Source organism: Oryx dammah, unplaced genomic scaffold, assembly GCF_014754425.2.
Source record: "Oryx dammah isolate SB20612 unplaced genomic scaffold, SCBI_Odam_1.1 HiC_scaffold_10, whole genome shotgun sequence".
NCBI lineage: Eukaryota > Metazoa > Chordata > Mammalia > Artiodactyla > Bovidae > Oryx > Oryx dammah.
In genome coordinates, this window is record NW_024070194.1 from 65,024,780 (window position 1) to 65,043,502 (window position 18,723).

Here is an 18,723-nt window from a genome sequence, read left to right on the forward strand (position 1 = left end):
TCCATCAAGGGCCAGCAGGGGCTAAACAGGTATGGAGTAGCAGGAAAAGTGGGACAGGAACATTATTATTTTCCTTTAAGATCAGAATCCTTAAGTCATCTACGCTAAGGCACATCTCCAGAGTAAAGAAGAGGCTAGAAATTACTTTGAAATAATATTGAAAAATACTTTTGAAACAAAACTTTTTTTTTTCCTTTACATTTCTTTACATAGATTTCTTTATAGACTGAGATTACTAACAAGATAGCCTGGATAACCTACTATCCAACAAGTATCAAACACTTTCCATCTAATTACTGCCAACTGTACCTCCATGAGATCTCATGACTCAGTCTACCGGTATAAACAAGCAATGATGGTCATCACATGAAGCCAGCCACATGGAGGTCAAACACAACCCTCCAAGTGAATCCTGTGAGCCACTGACTCTAAGCCTTTGCTATAGACAGTGGAAAGGTACTAAATGATCAAATTTGCACTTAAGGAATTTACTAAATAGAATAAATTAGAAATCAAAAGCTGGGAAACTGGTTACATTTTCATTAATATACAGGTGAGAAATGATGAAAAGGTCAAACTACCATACTATAATAGCAATGCAAAGGAAATAATAAATTTAAGAGACATTTGGAGGATTTGACCAAGAGGCATCAGACAGAGAAGAGAACCTCAGGTGAAGGATAACCGAGTTCTGGCACATACATCTGTGTGTCCAGTACCACCATTAATGGAGATGAGCATTACTGGGGTCAGTGTATGCATAAAAGATAACAAGTTGTAAACATCTGCAGCAGTGCGATGTACCCACAGAACACCTTAGAGGTACAGGCTGTCAGGTAAGACTACTCCTCTGAAACTGAGGTTACCTGCAATAAACATCTATTTTGGTGGTAATCGATATACAGGTTGTAGTTAAAACCAGGAGGAACTGAGATCATCCTAGAAAGAATAAGGAGTGTGGCTAAGGAATGAGAATAGAACCTACATGACTGCAGTCTCTATCTAGAATGAGACTAGGCAGAATGAAGGGGTTGAATGGACTTACTCAGGCTGACCTGGGTTTAAATTCTCCCCTTGTCATTTTTCCAGCTCAGGGACCTTGAGCCAAGACATTTAACTTCTCTGATCCATAGTTTTCCCCCACTGTAAAAAATCACCTCATATGGCTTTATCTGTACGCACATATACATATGTGTGTGCATCATATATAAAACTTAATAAAAGTTCTTTAATAGTACTAATTTCAATAGCACCAAATTGATTTTGGTCAAGAGAGATGCAGAAGAACCAAGAGAATGTTGTCTCAGAAAACGAAGAAAGAACAGGACAATAACTTGGATCTTTGCTGAAGCATCTCAGCTAATGAGGGGTCCCACTGCCCACACACAGGTGAAGCGCTTTCTTTTGTCATCTGTACAGCAGCAGCCCCAGCTTCTCAGCAGGAGCAAAGGCACACATGCACCCTCACTCTTGATCCTTAAACCTCCCTCTGGTCTCCCTCATAGTTCAGCTAAGGAACTCTCAAAGTTCTTTTTATGACTAGGTAACTTGGTGGATGAGGTAGGGAAAAAAATCAAATGGTCAGGATGTTTAATGGATGGCAGACACCATTTTATAAAAGCCAAAGCCACAGTAAGCCATGCCTTTGTTAGCCATTGCTGGTTTCTGGTTTGGTTTTATTACATTTTGCTCTTCTAAGAAGAAACAGACCTACTGGCTATTTAGAATTAAGCTCCAATTTCTAAAAAAAGCAACCTACATCTAGGTTGCTTTTTAAATCCAAAGGTGATATAAAAACAAAAGGAAACAAAAAACCCATCAAGCAAAGAAGGACAAACACGAGGCAGTGACCATACCTTGGCCCCAGTGTGGCTTCCTGCAAAGCATCATGTAAAATGCAAGTCAGCTCGGCTTCTCAGTTTCTCCTCAGTAAGAAACTGAGGCAGCGGTTCATCTGTGGCCCAAGCCACAGTGCAGAGGGGGCACAGTTCTCACTGCAGCCATCACAGGCCACTGCGGCCAGCATCATTCCTTTATTTATCCACGATCCTTCAATAAACGGGATTCTGAGTGTGTACCCCAGTACCTATTTCCAGTGTCGGTGTGAATGAGTCAGAGAGGACCAGGCCAGAGGGCCATGGAAACATGCAGGAGGGGCCAGTTAAGGCAGGAGATCTAAGCAGGAGATCGAGGCAAGAAGTTTAGGGCAGGGAATGGGGACTAGTCACTCAGAGAAAGGAAGAAAAGCAATCCAGACAGACGGACAGAATGGCGTGAGGAATGGCAGGATGAGATGAGGCTGGGTACCTCCATGAGACATAAAATACTGAATCCTGGAGTCAAATAGGAACACGCTGGAGGAGGGTGCTGTCTTAGATCCACTAGAAGTTTCATCCAAGCTGAAGCTTCACTTTAGATTTGTTAAGATTTAATGCGTGCTACACAGTCCTAGACAACTGAAGAAACAGAGCTAGGCCATCAAATACAGCTTCAGTTTTCACAGACTAAGTTTCCACACATGGCCTGGCTCCCAAATATCCACATGACCCGCACTACAGACCTGTCCCCTTAGCAGAGAAAAGTCCATACATCACGAAATGCTTCAGTTCTGTGCATTTTAGTAGGTCATAAAAGCAAAAGCTCCTTCAACTACCAAATACAGGCATCTGTCAGGGGAGTGAAAGTGAAAGTGCACTTACCTGTACAAGCAGTCCATATAGTCTGCACCCTTGCTATATTCTTCCCAATACCTATGGTACATAACAAGCACTTGCTCTTCAGACTCCAGAACTTTCTAGATAAAGAAAAACACTTTTTACACACAAAGCAGTGATCATTTTCATTTGTAAGCGATGAAATTTATCAAAAACTAATGTTCTTATATAAAAGACATAATTTGAGCATTATATATTTACAAATTACATTCTAATTTAACTACCTTCTAGCCAGGACATGGAAGCAACCTAGATGTCCATCAACAGACGAATGGATAAGAAAGCTATGGTACATATACACAACGGAGTATTACTCAGCCATTAAAAAGAATACATTTGAATGAGTTCTAATGAGGTGGACGAAACTGGAGCCTATTATACTGAGTGAAGTAAGCCAGAAAGAAAAACACCAATACAGTGTACTAATGCATATATATGGAATTTAGAAAGATGGTAACGATAACCCTGTATGCAAGACAGCAAGAGAGACCCAGATGTATAGAACAGTCTTTGGACTCTGTGGGAGAGGGAGAGGGTGGGATGATTTGGGGGAATGGCATTGAAACATGTATAATATCATATAAGAAACGAATCACCAGTCCAGGTTCGATACAGGATCCTTGGGGCTGGTGCACTGTGATGACCCAGAGGGATGGTACAGGGAGGGAGGTGGGAGGGGGGTTCAGGATGGGGAACACGTGTACGCCCGTGGAGGACTCATGTTGATATGTGGCAGAACCAATACAATATTGTAAAGTAATTAGCCTCCAATTAAAATAAATAAATTAAAATTAAAAAAAATAATAATTTAACTACCTTCAGTAACAATGAAAGAGCTAGGAAAAAAAAACGTGAATCTTTGAGATGAAAATGAAGCATCCACATTACAGAGTAAATGCTTCATTTCCTAAGATAAAAAAATAAAATGTAATAGTTTGATGCTGTTCCTTGGGCTAGAATACTAGGTCAGATTAAAACAGAATGTAATTCTATTGCCATGTATCTCTCTTTTTCCTCATGTCCATAAATTCTGATCAGATTGCTAGTTGTATGTCATCACCTCACATTATTCACTTCTCTGAATAAGACTATGAAAATTGACAATTTTCCACATTCTCTAAATAAGTTATTGTATATTTACTTAATAAAATAAAAATAAAAGCCTACTATCTTTTGAAAAATGAAAATCAAGCTGAATCTGAGGCCTGGTATTTAAAAAGTTAATTTTAACTGAAATTCAGTATAACAACAAAAATTCACTGGCTAGGACGGACATTCCCAAAGTCACTGCTTCTTGTACCTCAACTGTCCTTCCATCAACTGTCCATGTGACCTCGGGCAAGTCCTGATCTCAGTGCTCATCTAATAACTCTGATGAAATGCTATGCTTTTAAACTTGGGATTTAAACAATTAAAGCTCATAGTGATAGGAATAGCCGACAAATAGTACCTTTTTTGCCTACCATGTGGTAAATAAATTAAAAATACCAACCACTATTAATAATGCCACACTTCCCAGGTGGCACAGTGTGGTACAGAATCCACCTGCCAATGCAGGAGACACAGGTTCAATCCCGGGGTCAGGAAGACTCCTGAGAGTAGGAAAGGGCAACCAACTCCAGTATTCTTTTTTTTTTTTTTTTTTTTTAACTCCAGTATTCTTGTCTGGGAAATTCCATGGACAGAGGAGCCTGGCAGGCTATGGTCCATGGCATCACAGAGATGGACAGGACTGAGAGATTGACATGGCACAGCATTAACAATGCTAGGGAAGAGGGCCCCCTTAGGAACTTCTGCGGCTGGTGGGGTAAAATATAAATCCAGAAACAATTTCTTACTACAGTCATTCCTGAGTATCAGCAGGGACTGTTTGTAGGATGCCCCATGGATACCAAAACCCAGAGGCTCAACTCCCCTACAGTCAGGCCTCCACATCCACCAATATGGAAGACACAGACATGGAAGACCAACTGCATTAAGTCAAAAAAATAAAAAATGTTCATGACTTAAGACCTAGTAATTCTAAGTCTAGGGACTTGCCCTATTTAGAAATAATCATAAACAAATAGATAAAACAGGCTTTGAAAAATTAGCTTTTCGTCAAAGATTATACGGGAAGTATCACAGGATCAACTGTGCTCTACTTATAGGTTACTACCCTGTGAAAAAGGCCTCATCCTACTCATGTGCAGGGTTAGACACACTACACAGTTTATGTCACTTTATCTCTATTTTATAGATAAAAGAACTTAAAATTCTATCCAGGTTAAGTGAGGTAGGTTAAGTGAGTTGCCCAGGGTCACGGGGCTAATAAAAGGTGGTCAAAAGTTTCTAGCTCAAACAATAAATGATCTCATCCAGTTCCTGATAAGATCACCAATCCGAAATAAGTCAGAAATGCTGCCATTAGCCAAATACTGCAAATTTGTTCACTGCGTATATGCAGGTCATCAAGTCTGTGATGTTTCCCTCATGTGCATGGCACAATGACCGAAATAACTGGTCACGGGGAGTTCCTGTCGTACTTCCTCATTTATCATTCTCCTTTTTAATCCTAGGATTTTCAAGACCTTACATAGGATATTAAGAGGCAGCTAAAAGATTGATTACAGAGATTCACCAAGAGGTGGGGAAAGGAGAGTAAAAACAAAAAAACCTGGTTCTACAAACACCATCCGAAGAACACGTGAGGACTTGATTTCAAGTTGAGCAAATCTTGATTTCAAACTCTCCTCACTTACTAGTAGTAGCATGACCTTGAGCAACTAAACTGATTTCCCTTGGAGAACCTAACCACACATTGCTTGACTCATAGCTCTTAAATACATTTTAGAAAAATGCTATTCAGGAAACAAAACAAATAACCTTAACTTGATAGAACTTCTGCACTGGAAAACAGTGAACTAGTCAAATAACTATGTAGCCATAAACACACTTACGTCATGTATACATACAGCAGTCCTTACCTTGTGCAAATGCCGTACATGATTTTCCAAAAAAATCTTAGTTTCTGTATAAAGTCTTTCTCCAAGGGGTTCAGGATAGGCCACACATAAAGCATAGATATCTCTAGTTAAATTGTTAAGGTTTTCATATTCACTGGAAACATTACTTTAAGACAAATGAGATTTAACTCAAGTTAGAACTCAAGTTAAAAAATGAAAAACCTTTATTTCACTCTTGTAGTTTAGGATTATATAGATACATACAGAATGAAGGACACTGACCCAACATGTGACAGGACAGGACCACATAAGATAAGTCACACACCCAAAAAATGCTTTGTAAAAAATTAAGTACTAACATATGGTGCTGCACAATTTTCAGAGGAGGGTGGGGGCTTTTTTTTTGTTTCAAAATATGAAAGATTTATCACCACTAAAATTTCTACCTAATATCTGAGTATCAGAAGTCAACCTTATATTCCTGGGCAAAATAACAGGAAAAGGAAAAAGAGAAAAACTGGCCATAGAACAATTAGGAACACAGTTCTTTATTTTTCAAAATAAACTTTTAAAACTGACATTCCAAGTTTGCTGTTTGCACAGACATTTTTTTATTTCAGAGGAGGAGCAGAAAACTCACTATCAGGTGAAGAGTAATTGGATCATCTTAGACAGATCAAACAATAAACATTTTAGAAATATCAATAACTGAAGGACTTTTCAAGGAAGCTAGCTATCTCAAAACCATTTACAAATCAACAAGTAACTATATATTCTGTAGAATAAGAACACATTTAATTATTCCATTTTCTTTAACTTATGCTCATTTCCTCTTGTCATCTTCTATGACCAACTTCTCTTTTTACTCATTATTTTAGTTAAAATAGCCTTAAAAGTATCTAAGTACTTGCCTAGCCCAACCTCATTCATGCACAAGTAACTTTTAACACTTTTTAAAGTTTTTACTAAGATTCCAATCAGAAACAGTTCATGATATTCCACGTACACACAGAACTTAAAAGAGACTAGTTCAATAATAAGCTCTTCAAAGGCAAAATCCATTATCAATTATCATCTAGATACAATGGAAAGTACAAGAAATCAGATGTTAGAAATCTTGCATAAAGTCTGTGCTCCATCATCAATTACCAGCACAGGGTGTGTGGGTCCCTTTACCCCTGAGTACCAGTTTCCACATCTATTACATCTGCCCCACCAGTCTGATAGGCGTGTTTGGGGCACCAAATAACACTAAAAATGTAAAAGATCTCTGCAAACTATGAAGCCTTCTAGAAAAGTTACCATCATTTTCTGTATCTGTAGTGACTAGAACACAGATAGCCTATCAAATGTTTCTTACTGACAACTGCAACAGTAATGAATTCAAAGAATTTCACTGTTCCTGTACCAACATTTGGTTTAATATTAACAACTGGGTTAGGCATTGACAACAAGTTGAATCACTCTTATGAAATCCCAGCCTTTCTAGAGAACACACACCTTGTTCAGTGAGGCAGCCATCCTTCAGCCACAGGGCTCTGCTGGAGGGGGGCAGCAAGCAGGAGACGACAGGAACCTTCACCCACGTCTCATCTTCCCTTTAGACAGAAAGAGTCTCTGGTTCCTGCAGGGTCTACTCAGTCCATAAAGCCTCCTACAGGGCCCTTCAACCCAGAGACCAGGCCTCAACCCTACTCCCTTCCTTCATGTGGAATGTCCCTGTGGTAGAAGGTAAAGGCAGGTCAGCAGTCTGCCAGGACTGCCCCCAGACCCTCTCAGCCATGGCGCCTGGCAGACACTGGGCAGAGCTGGTCAGACAGCCACCCACCCCTCTCCCCAGCTACCTGCAGCTGAGGGTTCCTAGAGACTGCTTTAACCTCCCAAATACTAAGAAGCTAAAGTACTGGAATGCTGTGAATTTTCTCCAGAGTATATATCCTGGGTGCTGAGGGTCACACTGTGTTTTTACCTATATAATGATATCATTAATGTTATAATATACATATAATATACATGTCTGCCCTCTTAGCACAGAAGGCAGCATGTCAGTCTCGATCTGAAGGTCCTTAGTTCAAACCTCAGAAAGGGCAGATCCCTCTGTTAGGGGTTCCCTGATAGCTGTTGGTAAAGAATCCACCTGCAATGCAGGAGACCCCCCAGTTCAGTTCCTGGGTTGGAAAGATCTGCTGGAGAAGGGATAGGCTACCCACTCCAGTATTCTTGGGCTTCCCTTGTGGCTCAGCTGGTAAAGACTCCATTTGCAGTGTGGGAGACCTGGGTTCAATCCCTGGGTTGGGAAGATCTCCTGCAAAAGGGAAAGGTTACCCACTTCAGTATTCTAGCCTGGAGAATTTCACGGACTGTACAGGCCAAGAGGTCGCAAAGAGTCGGACATGACTGAGCGACTTTCACTTTCATATACATACATTATATTCAGTTCAGTTCAGTCACTCAGTTGTGTCCGATTCTTTGCAACCTCATGGACTGCAGCACACCAGGCCTCCCTGTTATCACCAACTCCCGGAACTTACTCTAACTCGTGTCCATCGCGTCATGATGCCATGCAACCACCTAATCCTCTGTCATCCCCTTCTCTTCCCACCTTCAATCTTTCCCAGCATCAGGGTCTTTTCAAATGAGTCAGTTCTTCACATCAGGTGGCCAAAGTATTGGAGTTTCAAGCTTCAGCATCAGTCCTTCCAATGAATATTCAGGACTGATTTCCCTTAGGATTGACTGGTTTGATCTCCTTGCAGTCCAAGGGACTCTTAAGTCTTCTCCAACACCACAGTTCAAAAGCATCAATTCTTCAGCTCCCAGCTTTCTTTATAGTCTAACTCTCACACCCATACATGACCACTGGAAAAAACATAGCTTTGACTAGACGGACCTTTGTTAGCAAAGTAATGTCTCTGCTTTTTAATATGCTATCTAGGTTGGTCATAGCTTTTCTTCCGAAAAGCAAGCATATTTTAATTTCATGGCTGCAGTTACCATCGGCAGTGATTTTGGAGCCCCCCAAAATAAAGTCTGTCACTGTTTCCATTGTTTCCCCATCTATTTGCCATGAAGTGACAGGACCAGATGTCATCATCTTAGTTTTTTGAATGTTGAGTTTTAAGTCAACTTTTTCACTCTCTTTCATCAAGAGGCTCTTTAGTTCTTTCTCACTTTCTGCCATAAGCGTGGTGTCCTCTGCATATCTGAGGTTATTGATATTTGTCCCGGCAATCTTGATTCCAGATTGTGCTTCTTCCAGCCCAGCGTTTCTCATGATGTACTCTGCATAGAAGTTAAATGAGCAGGGTGACAATATACAGCCTTTACGTACTCCTTTTCCTATTTGGAACCAGTCTGTTGTTCCATGTCCAGTTCTAACTGTTGCTTCCTGACCTGCATACAGATTTCTCAGCAGGCAGGTCAGGTGGTCTGGTATTCCCATTTCTAAGAATTTTCCAAAGTTTGTTGTGATCCACACAGTTAAAGGCTTTGGCATAATCAAGAAAGCAGAAATAGATGTTTTTCTGGAACTCTCTTGCTTTTTCCATGATCCAGCGGATGTTGGCAATTTGATCTCTGGTTCTTCTGCCTTTTCTAAAACCAGCTTGACCATATGGAAGTTCACGGTTCATGTATTGCTGAAGCCTGGCTTGGAGAATTTTGAGCATTACTTTAGTAGCATGTGAGATGAGTGCAATTGTGTGGTAGTTTGAGCATTCTTTGGCATTGCCTTTTTTTGGGATTGGAATGAAAATTGACCTTTTCCAGTCCTATGGCCACTGCTGAGTTTTCCAAATTTGCTGGCATATTGAGTGCAGCACTTTCACAGCATCATCTTTCAGGATTTGAAATAGTTCAACTGGAATTCCATCACCTCCACTCGCTTTGGTCATAGTGATGCTTCCTAAGGCCCACTTGACTTCACATTCCAGGATGTCTGGCTCTAGGTGAGTGATCACACCATCGTGGTTATCTGGGTCATGAAGATCTTTTTTGTATAGTTCTTCTGTGCATTCTTGCCACCTCTTCTTAATATCTTCTGCTTCTGTGAGGTCCATACCATTTCTGTCCTTTATTGAGCCCATCTTTGCATAAAATGTTCCCTTGGTATCTCTAAATTTCTTGAAGAGATCACTAGTCTTTCGCATTTTGTTGTTTTCCTCTATTTCTTTGCACTGATCACTGAGGAAGGCTTTCTTATCGCTCCTTGCTATTCTGCTATTCTTTGGAACTCTGCATTCAAATGGGTTTATCTTTCCTTTTTTCCTTTGTCTTTCACTTCTCTTCTTTTCACAGCTATTTGTAAGGCCTCCCCAGACAACCATGTTGCCTTTTTGCATTTTCTCTCTTGGGGATGGTCTGATCACTGCCTCCTGTACCATGTCACAAACCTCCATACATGGTTCATCAGGCACTCTATCAGAACTAAACCCTTGAACCCAATCCCTTGAATCTATTTGTCACTTCCACTGTATAACGTAAGGGATTCGATTTAGGTCATACAGGAATGGTCTTGTGGTTTTCTCTACTTTCTTCAATTTAAATCTGAATGTGGCTATAAGGAGTTCATGATCTGAGCCACAGTTAGCTCCCGGTCTTGTTTTTGCTGACTGTATAGAGCTTCTCCATATTAGGTATAGTATATATACATGTGTATGTATATAAATTTTAAAAATAAGATTGCTTTCATGTAGGAATGCAAGGCAGCAGGTTTAGAACACAGGGAAACCACCAATTTATGTTTTCATATACAACCCCTAACTCGCAAATGCAGACAACCCAGGTAAAAACTGTTTCCGCCTCACAGCCACTGAACGTGCTATGTGCTCCCGCCTGCAACGCTGCCCCTAGGTCTCTGTGTGACCTGCTCCCTCCCTCTGTCCTAGTCTTTGCTCAAGTTTTATCACCATCCTCAAGAGACCTTCCCTGACCACCATCCGCAGAGTCGCACACACACTCTAGCCATACTCAGACGCTTGCCCTGCTTCGCTCCTCCCCAACCCACTGCCCTGATATTTAACTTGTTATGATTAACAGAAGCACTGGCATAGGTTTGCTTTCCGTGAATCTGAGTGAACTCCGGGAGTTGGTGATGGACAGGGAGGCCTGGCGTGCTGTGATTGATGGGGTCGCAAAGAGTCGGACACGACTGAGCGACTGAACTGAACTGAAATGAACGCATATCTCCTTCAGCAGAATGAAGGGAAAGTGGCTTGTTCTGTTCACAGCTGTACTCCCAAAGCCTGAAGCAGTGTCTGACATACGCTAAATATCAGTAAAGTATTTGTTGAACAAAAGGTTATGGAAGATTGTTGACTGCCACATACGGGCAATAAACTTGGAACTGTTAACAATAATACATTTGAAAATAGTTATACTGGAAAGTTCTTCCACTTAGGAAAGCTTAAACCTGTTTTCAACAAGCTTATGAACCCAGAGTGCTGACGGGCGCAGGCGTAGGTGCCACCAAAGGATACGAGAAGCGGTCGTTCCACGTTGCTCTCTCCACGTACTCCAACATGACCACAGCTTTGATTGTCGTGAGGAGTTTGTTCCAGGTTTCATCAAAATCCACTACTCTTGGTTTCAAAGACATTGTGCAAGTTTAGTGTTGAAATCTGTTAATTAAAGACAATCCTAACATTAGCATGAATTACACGGGGTCAGTCACTTGTCTCTAAAACAATCTCATCATTAGGCAGCAGGATGCAGGAAGGCGTGAAACAGAGCCTGGCATGTGGTGAGAACAATCAACGCTGGCTGCCATCTTTTCATGCCTGTCCTGACAAGGAATCCTTCAGAATGTTTGTATTCACTACAAACTCTAAGAAATAGAGAGCTTTTAACACAAATTATTTATAATTCAGGGTGGTCCAAAGAATGAGAAGCTTCACGTGCTGATAGAAAGAAGCTGGGACTCAATGAGCCAAAAAGTTAAACTCCAACATGAGAAATGCACAGCAGATACTCGGTCAAGACAAAAAGGCTTCAGCCCCAAATCCTCGTGGTTTGCACTCCTTAAACTGGAGACCAAGCCCATATATGAGGAAACACAAAACCATTAAAGGGTTTCTTTTCTTAAAGCATCAGTTTAGCTGGATTCCAAATTCTTCTCCATAACACACCAGAAGAACAGAATTAAAAGAAAAACCTTGTAAAGCCACATTTAACTGCACAAGGGAGCATTTTTCCAGCCCAAGCCTTCACATCCTCCCCGAAGTTTTCCCTTATTACCGGGACTGTGAAGCACCAAGTTAGTCTGTAGCCAGGGCCAAACAAGGAGGAAACATTCTTCTTCTTTGTGTCCCACTGTGGGGAAAAAAGGAGGTAAAGAGACAGCAGGGAGAAGGCAGGATGCATAGAGAGAAAGGAAATGAGACAAGAGACCAGTTGCATGGTCCACGAACTGGAGGCAGCTCTGGGCCCTTCTTATGTGGTGAAGAAAAGAATTCCAGAGGGGTCCAGGTAACAGACTTCAAGGAAGAGAAGAAAAGGAATCAGAGAGGTCAAACAAAAGCCCAAAGAGGGTGTGCCACACTGAATCAACTCTCTTCTGTCAACAGACCAGGCCTTAAATTTCCTCTAACTAGCAGTAATCCCTGTGTGTATATGTGTGTGTGTGTATTTGGGGGAAGAGGGGAACCTAAAGCTCCAGTTTTAAATCAGAAAATTAACCTTAACTTCTCATGCTTTTCACACATCCTATCTAACTGTGTGGGATTTTCTTAAATCCTTCCATTCTTGTGTAACCCCATGAAAGCTCTGGGGTCAGTTTGCATTCATCTTTTATTTATCAAAGAAGTACTAATAACTGTTAATATTTATACAGTACTTACTATGAAAGTGAAAGTCGCTCAGTTGTGTCTGACTCTTTGCGACCCCATGGATTATATAGTCCATGGAATTAATTCTCCAGACCAAAATACTGGAGTAGGTAGCCTTTCCCTTCTCCAGGGGAATCTTCCCAACCCAGGGATCAAACCCAGGTCTCCCACATTGCATGCAGATTCTTTACCAGCTGAGCCACAGGGGAAGCCCAAGAATACTGGAGTGGGTAGCCTATCCCTTCTCCAGCAGATCTTCCTGACCCAGGAATCGAACCAGAGTCTCCTGCACTGCAGGTAGATTCTTTACCAACTGAGCTATCAGGGAAGCCCATACTTACTATAAGCCAAACACAAATCTAAGTGCTTTATATAAAGTCACTTAATCCTCCCAACAATCTGAAGTAGGGCCCACTGTTCCCTCCATTTTCTGGATAAGAAGACTAATTACATGCTGATTAACAAACTTGCTTAAAGTCACAGAGCTATTTACTGATGGCATCAGGATTCAGACCTGCGCTGGAACCCCTGCCCTCAACTGCTATATACAACTATGTGCTGTGTGCTCAGTGATGGCCGACTTCTTGCGACCCCATGAACTGTAGCCCACCAGGTTTCTCGGTCCATGGGATTTCCCAGGCAAGAATACTAGGAGTGGGTTGCTATGTCCTACTCCAGCAGACTTAGTAACATCCTTAGTGAGTACTTAGATACCTGCCAGGAATTGTACTAGGTGAGGATAACAGTGGTCAACAGAGTTCTTGACTTTCAAGAAAGTCAGACTCTTGGATCTGGCATTCAGCAATAAAAATAACCTATCTAAACCACAGAGCTGACCATGTCACTCTGGTACTTAAAGCAGCTTGAGATTTTCCACTACGGATAGCATCTGGTTTAAGCTCATTGGCAACAGGATCATCAAGCTTCCATGATGTGACCTTGGACTGAAGCCCATCCTCACCTTGCTCTTCCCATGGGACTCCTTTCCTTGGCATCATAATCTGGAAACTTCTTTGCTTAGAGGTCACTGAACACAATAGGTTGATTCACAAACACTGAGTATTACCCTGATTACTTTCTGTACCTAAAATTCTTCTCTTCTCCATGCCTCCTCCTTTCAATCCATTCACCTAACTCCTACTGATCTTTCAGCCTTGGCCCAGAGTATTAGCTTTTTAGAAATTTCCTGGGCCCACTTATGCTAGGTAAGGTGTCCTCTTCTGTATGACTTAAGAACTCTCTTTAACCACTATTAGAGGATTAAACTACCCTCAGCCAACTCGATGGACATTAATTTGAGCCAGCTCCAGGAGTTGATGATAGACAAGGAAGCCTGGCATGTTGCAGTCCATGGAGTCACAGAGTCGGACACGACTAAGCAACTGAACTGAACTGAGCCATGATCATCTGAGTGCTTCCTCAGGGTAGGGAGACTACTGTGTAACTGTGTACCAAAAAGCTATCACTGTTTGCTTCACATTCCATTCCTCCCCCTATAAGAATGGGATCATACCACACACCCTGCTTATACATTATTTTAATGGTTGCGTCGATTACCTTTTAGCTTTATTCAAGTTTTAGCAGAATCAGACTGGCATTGATTTCTCTGTTGAGAATAGAGAGAATGGGTTTATGTACAGTGATAATCCACCCTTAGATGGATGGAAAATGTGAACACCAAGGTGAGAGAAGCATCAGCCCAGGGAAATACACTAAAAACTAACAAACCAGTAACAGGAAGTATGCTAAAACAGTCGATTAGCTTCTATGCCTACCCAATAGAAAGCTCCTTTATTTAAGCTCCTTAAATAAAATGTATGCTCCTTCATCTTACTTAAATTGTTTAAATCATCATTTACTCATGGAGAATTTATATAAGGGTGTAAAAAACAGAGGGCACAAAAAGAAATGTTATGACATACATTTATGAAATTTTCATTACATTTGAAAATAATTCATAGATTTTCTCACTGAGAGCACCATTTCTAAGTATCGTATGGCTAATAAGAATTACAAAAGTGGTTTATATAAACGCAGAGCTACCACATGACTCAGTAATTCACTCCTATGCAAGAGAAAACATGTCCACACAAAAACTTGGACATGGGGCTTTCCTGGTGACTCAGTGGTAAAGAATCCACCTGGCAATGCAAGAGACTACGGTTCGATCCCTGATCCAGGAAGATCCTACATGCCATGGAGCAACTAAAGCCTAGGAGCCACAACTACTGACCCCATTTGCCACAACTACCGAAGCTCAAGTGCCCTACAGCCTTGCTCTGCAACACAAAGAAGCCACTGCAGTGAGAAGCCCAAGCACCACAACTAGAGAAGAGCCCACACAGCAACAGAGACCCAGCCCAGCCAAAAATAAACAAAATAAAATAAAGTAACATAAAAACGTGGACATGAATGTTCATAGCAGCATTTATTCATAAAGGCCAAAAAAGTGGAAATCACTCAAATGTCTATCAAGTAAAAAATGGATAAATAAAATGTACTACGTCCATACAATGATTACTCTGTAGTACAAAGGAATGGAGTACTGACAGATGCTACAATATAGATAAACCTCCAAAACATACTCTGTGAATAAAGTTGGTCATAAAAGACTGCCTATTACAGGGTTCCATTTACATGAAATATCTAGAAAAGACAGATCAGCAGACACAGGAAGTATTTTAGTGTTTGCACAGGGTTAGAGGACCTGGAGAAAAATGGGAAGTGACTGATAATTAGGTGATGAAAATGTTTTAAAACTGATTGTCACCATGTTTGCACAACCCTCACATGTGCTAAAAACCACTGAACTGTACAGTTCAAATGAGTACACTGAATGGTATGCGAAGGATAACTCAATAAAGCTGTTAAGACACTTACGGTGAAATAACCGTACCAAAAATTTTGGAGCAATTTAATGTGGAGGGGAATGTAGGGGAGAATAGGTACATTTCCATGACTGTAACTTCTGAAATCTCAGTCTCCCTCTCACTCCTATGCTAGAGTCACCAGGTCCCATCACTAGAGGAATCTATTATATGTGTCTGGGAGTATTTTATGCATATATGTCATTATTTCCCCTTTTTACATAATTGAATATAGAGATGGTCTTTCTTTACCTGTTTTATATAAATGGCATCACACCACTTACTTAATATATTCACTTAACAGTACCTTTGGAAAAGCATTCCATATTAACACATAAGGATTTCTTTAATCCTAGTAGCATTTCTTAGAGAAGGAAATGGCAACCCACTCCAGCATTCTTTGCTTGGAGAATCCCATGGACTGAGGAGCCTCGCAGGCTACAGTCTATGGGGTCGCAAAGAGTCAGACACGACCGAGTAACTAGGCAAATAGCATTTCACTGCTTGGCTGTACTTGGATTCATTCTATTATGTTTGATATGATATGTGATGAGTCCTCCAAAATTAAAGTTCCTAGTTTAATATCAGTATTTTTGAGTTAAAAGTTTTTTAAATGTATTAGTAAGTTCTTTTCACATTGACATCAACAAAGTTTTCTTCTAAAGATACTGTTAACACAACTTAAGTTACAATTGCTACAAATATTTATTAATAAGAAAATTACAATTTATCATTAACCTTACTGTGCATTAAATACCTTCTGAATTCCTCCTATGTGATAACATATATACAAACATTACTAACCATCCACCTGCAAGTCAGCAAAATCCAGACTACAGGAAACCACTGGATAATCAGATTTCTTCAATAAATTACGGAGAAGGCAATGGCACCCCACTCCAGTGCTCCTGCCTGGAGAATCCCATGGGCGGAGAAAATTATGCACATACATAAGATAGAGAAGAGAAAATGAGAGTGAGAGACATTTATGAGGAGAAATTAAACTAAAATAGACTGAAAAGGCACATTTAATCTACCATAGTATGACTGTTCCTATTTGGATCTAGATTTACGCTCTTTTTTAAAATTCTTATTTATGATAACCCTGGAAATCTCACAACACTGAGGGGCTATTTCATGACCTTAAAAGTATTTTTTATAACAATTATGAGAGCTTTAAAAATGAGAGTTCTTATCTGTCAAAGACACATCCCAAAATACTTATGAACGTAATAAATGCTATCTGACCTAACTCAAAATTAAACGGCTTCTTTATGAACTGTTTGATAATTGTTGAGAATGAGTGACAAGTACATTAGGCATTATTAAACTATTCATTCTCTGTATATGTTTGCAATTTTTCAAAGTAAAAGGATTTAAAAAAAATCTTTACCATCATCACTAACAGTTCCATAAATATGAGGAAGAGTAGGGAGCACATAAAAGAAATCAGAATCAGAAAGTTTTTTTAAAAAGTATTATTAATCCAAAAGATCTAACATTCAATTAATATGCAGTCTAGAAAATCAGAATGTGGGATAATTATCAAAGAAAAAATACTAAGAACTAATGAACATTAGTTTTCCAACTTAGAAGGGCATATTGAGTACCCAGAATATTTGATTTTAAAAATAACAAGGCACCACTTTTTGGCAAACTAAACCACTGAGGATAAAGAAAGGAGTTTTTAATTTTCCAGAAAAGAAAAAAGTCACAACAGACTATAAATTATATCTAGATTTACAATTGCAACACTGGATCCTAGAAGGTAACATAAAGCAACGCCTTCAAAATGCTCAGGGAAAAATGACTAATCACCTAGAATTCTCTATCCAGAGTGGTAGCAAATAATTTACATGAAATAATTTTACTCAGGAATCTATTGGAAGATATCCTCTATCAGGAGGAAATTAACAAACCAAGAAAGACTTGGGATCCCAGAAACAGAGGGATCTAATACAGAAGAGAGGAACAAGAATTTTTCAGGACAGAAGCTTGACAGATTTTAAAAACAACCTGTCTATACAGACACAGAACAAAGGGCTCCAGGAGGGTTCTTTCCAAGAAAAAAAAGAAGGAAGGATACTTCCAAACTCATGTTACAAGGCCAGCATTACCATGATTACCAAAGGACACTCCAAGAGAAGAAAATCTAGATACATATGTATGTATGGCTGAGTCCCTTCGCTGTTCACCTGAAACTTTTATATTTGTTATCAGCTATATCTCAATATAAAATACAAAGTTTTTAAAATAAATAAATAAACAAAATGGGTATCAAAATAAAAAAAATATACACACACCAAAAAGAAAAGAAAGCTACAGGCCAATATTCCTGATGAACATAGATGCAAAAATCTGCAAAAAAAAAGAATTTAGCAAGTCAAATTCAACAACACATTAAAAGGATTGATACACCATGATCAACTGTGATATATTCCAGGGATACAAGGTTCAACATCCACAGATCAATCAATGACATTAATAAAATGAACAATGAAAAATCACATGATGATCTCAACAGATGCAGAAAAAGCATCTGTCAAAATTCAACATTCATTTATGACAAAAACTCTCAACAAAGCGGGCATAGAGGGAATGTTCCTCAACATAATAAAGGTCATATAAGGCAAGCCCACAGCTAATATACTAAACAGTGACAAGCTGCCTAATAACCACTTAGGCAGTTTCTATTAAAGTTAAGCATATACTTTCCATGGGATCCAGCAACTCCATTTCTAGGTATTTACACAGGAGAAATGAAGACATACACTTACAGGAAAACCTAAACACAAATTTTCAGAGCACCTTTATTAATAACTACTAAAGTGCACAAACCCAAATGTCCCATCAACTAGTGGATGGAAAACAAAATGTGGTGAATTCACACAACAGTATACTATTCAGTATTAAAGTGGGACGAATCACTGATATGTGGACAACAGCAGAGGATTCTCAAAAGCATTATGCCAAGTGAAAGCAGACATACTCATCAAGCTACATATTGTATGGTTGCTGCAAAAGTCAAAAATACAAAAACATACATCAAATCACTGATTGTCAGAGACTCAGGACAGATACTTGACTAGTATTCTGAAAACAAACATTTTCTAATCAGTTACCAGTTCTACAGAGAACAGCTAGGTAACCCAAGCTAAAGACAAAAATCAAACTGATAAGTTATCTAGATTTCTGATAGCAATGTTCTAAAATCTCTTTTCCTTTTTTCTCTTCACACACCTACCTCACTCCCCGAACACTAAAAGAGATCCCCTGGAGGAGGAAATAGCAACCCACTCCAGTAATCTTGCCTGAAGAATCCCATGGACAGAGAAGCCTGGTGGGTCCACGGACTCACAGAAGAGTTGGACAC

The 18,723-nt window shown here is 39.9% G+C and overlaps 1 protein-coding gene across 4 annotated transcripts in view; it reads right to left on the minus strand.

Moving 5' to 3' along the window:
* The window catches only part of CUL2 (cullin 2), a 74,607-nt gene that overhangs the window by 45,903 nt on the left and 9,981 nt on the right, over nt 1-18,723 (minus strand). For 3 of the 4 annotated variants that reach the window (XM_040248398.1, XM_040248400.1, XM_040248399.1), the window contains 3 exons: nt 11,137-11,277; nt 5,681-5,783; nt 2,700-2,794 (listed from right to left, as the gene is read on the minus strand). In XM_040248398.1, coding sequence (XP_040104332.1) covers nt 2,700-2,794; nt 5,681-5,783; nt 11,137-11,255 — 317 coding nt within the window. In that variant the 5' untranslated portion in view covers nt 11,256-11,277. Of the gene's footprint in view, nt 1-2,699; nt 2,795-5,680; nt 5,784-11,136; nt 11,278-16,154; nt 16,263-18,723 lie in introns of all 4 variants that reach the window. The other variant, XM_040248401.1, reaches the window with a different exon arrangement.